Source organism: Dipodomys ordii, unplaced genomic scaffold, assembly GCF_000151885.1.
Source record: "Dipodomys ordii isolate 6190 unplaced genomic scaffold, Dord_2.0 Scaffold18, whole genome shotgun sequence".
Taxonomy (NCBI): domain Eukaryota; kingdom Metazoa; phylum Chordata; class Mammalia; order Rodentia; family Heteromyidae; genus Dipodomys; species Dipodomys ordii.
In genome coordinates, this window is record NW_012267234.1 from 19715529 (window position 1) to 19722466 (window position 6938).

Below are 6938 nucleotides of genomic sequence, written 5' to 3' on the forward strand. Positions count from 1 at the left end.
GAAGTGGTGCTGTGGCTCAAGTGGTAGAGCGCTAGCCTTGAGCTGAAGAGCTGAGGGACAGCGCCCAGGCCCAGAGTTCAGGACCCACAACTGACCAAAAAAAAAAAAAAAAAAAAAAATCCATTCAGTATGTTCAAAGGCAAGCACAAAATCTGTGTGAGGGTGGGCAGGGCCCCTGGGGGCCTTGCTCACTGGGTACTCACTCTGAAACCTTATGGGGCTGCACAGGACCAGGTGCTTTTCTTGGTAAGTACTTCATTAAAACTCACTTTTAAGAAAAGCACTTTTGGCTGGGCACTGGGGCCCATGCCTGTAGCCCTGGCTGCTCAGACTGAGATCTGAGGAGTGGAGTCCAACGATCTTCAAGGCAGCAAATCCTGCAGACATGGTCCCTTTGTCTTGGTCCTGCCAAGCACAGGGGGGTGCTGAATGCTGATGGCTAAATGTGGCCTCTTCTGCCAGTGGGGACCCTGGCCTGTGCAGGAGATCACTCTCAGTGACCAGCCCAGACTCCCACCTGTCTATTCTCGGGCGTGCTGCTCACAGGCCATGTGGCAGGCCTGAATCTTTCTGCCCGAGTCACCTCACGAAGGCCTTTTCTGCAGCCCGGCCCAGCATGCATGGGCCGTGTAGAGAAACCCCAGCACAGAGCACCAGCATGGGGCGTGCACGCCACCTGGGCTGCAAACAACCAGGGGATGAGCAGCAGTGCAGCAGGCTCCCCACAAAACAGCAGTGTGCCCAAGACAAGGGGACTGCTTGCTTATCAACACTCTATGATTTCAACCTCAGTGCCTTTGACACAAACCCACCCACACAGTGACAGATACTAAGAAATGAATGCACACAACAGGGCCACACCACCACAACAAAATAAATAAATTCCCTTCTACAAAGAACTTGAACCTCTCAGTGGTCCATAAACTTCTCACCAACCTGATCACACACACAGCAGAGCAATCCTGTTTAAAGATGGCAAAACATCAAACAGTCTTCAGAAAGGCTGATGTGTCTTTCCTTTAGTTCCATGGAGAGAGAGGGGCTCAACTGCAGCAGCCCTGGGTGCTACCCTGAAAGCTTGAGACCCACTCCGGAGCACACAGGGCCACCCACCCTCTAGACAAACCTTGGATGGTTTTGTTTTAAGTACCAGTAAGACCAAAACGAATGCACGGATCCTAAAGGCTGCCCGGCCACAGGTCTATCAAGAAGTCAGGCAAGAAACTCCTGTTCACTCAGGAGGGCAGCTACTGCACTACTTCCAGTGCATGGACCTGCCAGCTTCTCTCCCGAGTCACTTGCATAGGAATCTACGAGCCGCCTCCCAGCAGAGGACCGGTATGCAGCTTCAGCTCGCTCACTTGGAGATACTGAGGCAGCCAGCAGCAGCAGCCACATCAGCACCAGGAGCTGCAAGCCTCCTGTTGGTAGAGTGGGAGATGAGGGTGAGCGTGAGTGGAGGATAGGATGAAGATGGTTGAAGTAGTTTACTGCACAGAATACAGAACAATGAGCAGGGCCAGTGGCTCACGCCTGTCATCCCAGCTACTCAGGAAGCTGAGATCTGAGGATCGCGGTTCAAAGCCAGCCCAGGCAAGAAACTCCACGAGACTCTTATCTCCAATAAATACTGAAAAAAGCTGGATGTGGTGCTATGGCTCAAGTGGTGGAGTGCTTGCCTTGAGCAAAAGCAGCTCAGGGACAGTGCCCAGGCTGAGTTCAAGCCCTAGGACCAGGAGGAAGGAAGAAAAGAAGGGAGGGAGGGACGGAAGGGGGAGGGAAGAAAAGGGAACAATGGGGCTGGGCAGGTGGCTTAGTGGTTGAATACTTGCTTGGCATGCATGAAGCCCCGGGTTTGACTCCTCAGCAACACATACAAAGAAAAAGCCAGAAGTGGTGCTGTGGCTCAAGTGGTAGAGCGCTAGCCTTGAGCTAAAGAGCTGTGGGACAGCACCCAGGCCCACGACCGACATAAAAGAAAAGAAAAAGAAAAAAAAAGGAGAACAATGAAGTCTACTGAAACTGTTTAGAAGGGGTAAAGAGTGGCAGGATGAGTTTGGGGAAAACACCATATAATGTATGGAAATGTCACAGGAAACTCCCCGTGCAACCAATGCATGCTAATTTTAAAAGTTGTTTTTAACAAGCTCCCTCCTTCTGAGCAGCCCCACCACCTCTCCAACAACCGACACGGAGGAGCACAGCATGGGAGCAGCTCCATTCCCATTCCCAGCAGGCTTGAGCTGCCCCGGGGACACCCGAGGTCATCCTGCGCAAAGCACCCTGGCCCAGCTCGTCCTTGCCACCCCCCACTCCATGCGGCCAGCACTCGCTGACCAGGTACGCCCGACATCACACGGCCAGTGCCTGCGGACCAGGCTTCCCATAACACAGCACAGGAGCACAAGCATCTTACCTGACTTGCTCCCAAGTCCTGGTGGCCAAATGCAGGACCCAGAGATCCCTGTAGTGGTAGAACTGCTCCCCATCAGGAGATGCAAATTCCCCTCCAAAGACCCACAGCTGCCCACCGCCCTGAGGCACCACCACAGCCTGTGGAAAGAAAGGACAAGTCAACCACATAGCAGCACCATCCTCACTGACCTGAGGGCCCACCACAGCCAGTGGAAGGAAAGGTACTGGGGCTTGAACTCAAGGCCTACACGTTCTTCGTCAAGACTGGTACTCTACCACTTGAACCACACCTCCTTTTCTGGCTTTTGGTGGCTAACTGGAGATAAGAGTCTCAAGGACTTTCCTGCCCAGGATGAGGAACCAGCTGTTCTGGGCTCAGGACTGTGGTGGTAGGAGGGGACAGGCCCTCCTTATGGAGCTCAGGGAGCACCTGAGAGGCACAGAGCTTGACAACGCTCTTCCTGTCAGCAGAAACCAGCTAGCTCGGCTAACTTTCTTCTAGAATAATTCCTTTCCTTCCACCATTTGCCCCTTTCCTGAACATGCCACACCCCGGGAGTCCCCTCTCTCAAGTGGAGTGGAAAGCAGCGTTCTGCTGAGACGCTGTGACACATTAGAGACCAGAGGTACTTCCACAGAGTATGTCACATCCTCCTCCCAGACAGCAGATGAGCAACACAACCGAAGAAACTTAGCAAAGCAGAGCCAACGCCAGCCCTAGGCCAGCCTCTGGGAGGCGGAGGCTCCTGCCACTTCCAGACTCTGACTCAGGGAGCGGGTGAGGGCCGTACTGCCGTCACCTGGTGAGCACAGCGCCTCGGAGGTGGACCAGGGATGTCAACACTGGTCCAGGTGTTTTTTCTGGTATTGTAGACATAGAGATCGTTGTATACAAAAGTCTGCAAGAAGAAAGAGGAACATCAATGTCATGAAAGATATGCAGACAAGTAACAACATTGATGAGACTGTGCCCAGCTATCAGAATTCCCCAGGAATCATACCACTTTAAGTCAAGGCCAAGCACAGTGCCTCATACCTGTAACCTCAGCTAGTTGGAAATTAGAAGGATGATGTGTGAGGCCCACCCCAGCAAAAAGTTAACAAGATTCCATCTCAACAAGTCAGGAATAAGCAGTGATTTCACTGCTCTTTTGATTTTTTTTTCTTTTTGTTGAGTCCGGTCATGGGGCCTGAACTCGGGGCCTGGGCGCTGTCCCTCAGCTCTTCAACTCAAGGCTAGCACTCTACCATTTGAGCCACAAGCGCCACTTCCGGCTTTTTTCTTTTTGCATATGTGGTGCTGAGGAATCGAACCCAGGGCCTCAGGCATGCAAGGCAAGCACTCTACCACTGAGCCACCTTCCCAGCCCCTGCTCTTTTGATTTTAAGTCTGTTTTTTTCTTTTCTATTTGCTTTTTATTGTTGTTGTTGGTCCTGAGGTTTGAACGCTGGACCTGGAAGCTGTTCCTGAGCTACTTTTGCTCAAGGCTAGCAATCTACCACTGGAGCCACAGCTCTACTTCAGGATATTTCTGTAATCTTAATTGGAGATCAGAGTCTCACAGACGTTCCTGCCTTCTGAGGATTATAAACGTGAGCCACCGGTGCCCAGCTAGACCAACCATTTTTTTTTAATTGTCACTCAGCTCTTCAGCTCAAGGTGAGCACTCTACCACTTGAGCCACAGCACCACTTCTGGCTTTTTCTGCTTATGTGGTGCTTAAGGAATAGAACTCAGGGCCTCGTGCATGCAAGGCAAGCACTCTACCACTGAGCCACCTTCCCAGCCCCTAAACCAACCCTTTTTAATCGACTGCCACATGCAATTTCAAAACAAGAGCTTTTTGGCCTGCTCAAAAGTAAAAATTGACTTCACAACTTATCAGTATTTTCTTTATTCAACATTACCTTGAGGACTGGGGTGCACCCTCAGTGGCAGAACACCCATCCCCTAGCGTGTGCAAGGCCCTGGGATGGATCTCCAGCACCACAGAACAAAGCAAGATAACTGTAAATGTGAACCATGAATGCCATGAGGAATCAAGGCACGGCAACCAAGGCAGTGGGCAGACCACAGGTCAACCATCAGCAGTAGGGCCAGCAATGACCAAGGAGGAGAGCTGAGTTCTGGCACTCAGATGAGGCCCTTGCTGAACAGAGGCTGCAGGGCCGCTCAGTATCTGAGGGTCCTGCAAGGGTCATCAACACCCATAGCCTGATGCTTGAAAGGTGGGCTACTTAGGGGGAGCAGAAGGAGCGGCGTGCAATCCTGTGACAACTTTAAAATAACTCTTGCTTTGAATGAGGCCAAGAAAAAAAGAAAAAGAGAAAATATATATACTTTACTTTTTGGCCATTGAAATATTCACCTCCGAAAAGGATTAATTCATCTTTCTCTGGATGGACGGAGAGGGAGGCGTTTAACCTGAAAGACACAAGCAGCAGATGAGCGCACAGTTACATGCCAGACTCCCTGTACCAGTGTAGCTTCCACAGGAGATGAGCCCCTCCCACACCTCTGTGAAAGAGGCCCAAGAACCACACTGCTGCCTCCAGCAGTTCATACTCCCAGGTGTGAAAAAAACTGTCTTTTCCATCACAATGGGTTGCTAGAAAGTTCTCTCTTTGGCCTGAAAGCAAAAGAGGAACTGCTCTGGGATAAGCAAGTAGTTTTGAAAAGTAAGGTTTTGTCTTAACTATTTTTTCCAAGATGGAATTAAGACATACCTCAGAAAACAAATATCAGAAATAGAGGATGCAAGTACATTTTTAAATTACTTATGTACTGTTAATCTTTTTTTTTTTCCCCCAGTTGTGGAGCTTGAACTTAGGGCCTGGGCACTGTCACTGAGCTCTTCTGCTCAAGGCTAGCACTTTATCACTTTGAGCCACAGCCATACTTCTAGTTTTTGAGTAGTTAATTGGAGATGAGTCTCATGGGGACTTTTCTGCCCAGGGTGGCCTTCAACCAACCATAATCCTCAGATCTTAGCCTCCTGTGTAGGTAGGGTTACAGGCGTGAGCCACCAGTGCCCAGCTTGTACTGTTAAATCTTATTCCAAAGTTACCTTCTGGATATACATTTTACCCTATTCAAATCTGCCAATCTTGAGCAGACTGTAAACCTGAGCTCAGAGGGGCAGGGCTAGCTGTGTTAGGGATAAACAGGGTCACAGCCTGCCTGTTCTGTGTGCTTGCTCGGCTGATGGAGTCACACCCTTTTGCAGAATTAAATTTTGCATTGCTGAGACAACTCCTTATTTTCATGTCTATTGTGACTCCAATGGTTCTTGGAGAGCACATTTATGAGACACTTAGCTCAGGGCCTGCAGATGTCCCCAGGAATGAAGAAATCTTATATCTAGACCTCACCTCCAGACCTCTTCCTGCACTCAGGTGAGGAAAATGGTCATTCAGGAGGCATAGCCCTGATGTCACACAGCTTTGCAACTTATAGAAACAAATGGAGCAGAAACTAGGAGAGACAAGGGGTCTGCTGGCTTACCGTGGAGAAGGTGGGGGGCATGGGGTCTCAGTGACCTGGGTCTTCTTGGCATCCAGCGTCTGGAAATGGGCTATGAGAGCTTCCAGGTCTTCCTAGGAGCACACAAGCAGCTGCAAGTGAGGCTCATTCTAAAACTGCAACAGGCCAGCTTTCCTCCCCTGCAAGTCTCACTGCACAGGAATCTGCTCACGAATCCTAACACTCTGGCTAGGTTTGAATACATAGAGTGTGCCTCATTAAAAAAGGTATTCAACCAGGAGCTGGTGGCTCACACCTGTAATCCTCTACTCAGGAGGCTGAGATCTGAGGATTGAGATTGGAAGCCAGTTAGGACAGGTAAGTTCATGAGACTCTCATCTCCAATTAAAAAGCAAAAAGCCAAAAGTGGAGCTGTGGCTCACATGGTACAGTTAGTCTCGAGAAAAAAAAAAAAAAGGGACAGCGTCTTGGCCCTAGGTTCAAGCTCCAGGGCTGACACAAACCAGTAGTAGTAGGGCTGGGAAGGTGGCTCAGTGGTAGAGCACTAGCCTTGACCTGAAGACCTGGGGAACAGCGCCCAGGCCCAGAGTTCAGGCCCCACGACCAACCAACCCCCCCCCAAAAAAAAACAAAAACAAAATAGCAGTAGTAGTAATAGTAGTAGTAGGCCGGGCGCCTGTCCCAGCTACTCAGGAGGCTGAGATCTGAGGACCGCGGTTCGAAGCCAGCCCGGGCAGGAAAGTCCGTGAGCACATAAACTACTCAGAAAAGGCCCGACGTGGCGCTGCGGTGCGCCCGAGAGGCTCGGGGCGGCGCCCAGGTCCTGAGTTCAAGCCCCAGGGCCGGCACGGAGGAGGGACGCGTCTGGGGGCCGCGGCCCGGCGCCTCACCTCCTCCTTCCGCGAGCGCTTGGACGCCTTCTTCTCCATCTTGGCGGCCGTCTTCTCGGCGCCGCGGCCCTTCTTCTCCTTCTTGCCCTTTTTGCCCATGGCGCCGGGCGCGCACGGCTGCGGGGCCCGAGAGCGAGCGAGGCTCGACG

General features: G+C 51.3%; 1 protein-coding gene across 3 annotated transcripts in view; it reads right to left on the reverse strand.

Moving 5' to 3' along the window:
* Klhdc4 (kelch domain containing 4) overlaps positions 1–6932 on the reverse strand; it is an 18692-nt gene extending 11760 nt beyond the window's left edge. For all 3 annotated transcript variants that reach the window (XM_013012751.1, XM_013012750.1, XM_013012749.1), the window contains exons 1-5: positions 6790–6932; positions 5921–6012; positions 4762–4840; positions 3216–3314; positions 2417–2553 (exon numbers count right to left, since the gene is read on the reverse strand). In XM_013012751.1, the coding sequence (XP_012868205.1) occupies positions 2417–2553; positions 3216–3314; positions 4762–4840; positions 5921–6012; positions 6790–6888 (506 nt within the window). In that variant the 5' untranslated portion in view covers positions 6889–6932. The remainder of the gene's footprint in view (positions 1–2416; positions 2554–3215; positions 3315–4761; positions 4841–5920; positions 6013–6789) is intronic.
* Between the last annotated feature and the right edge of the window lie 6 nt (positions 6933–6938).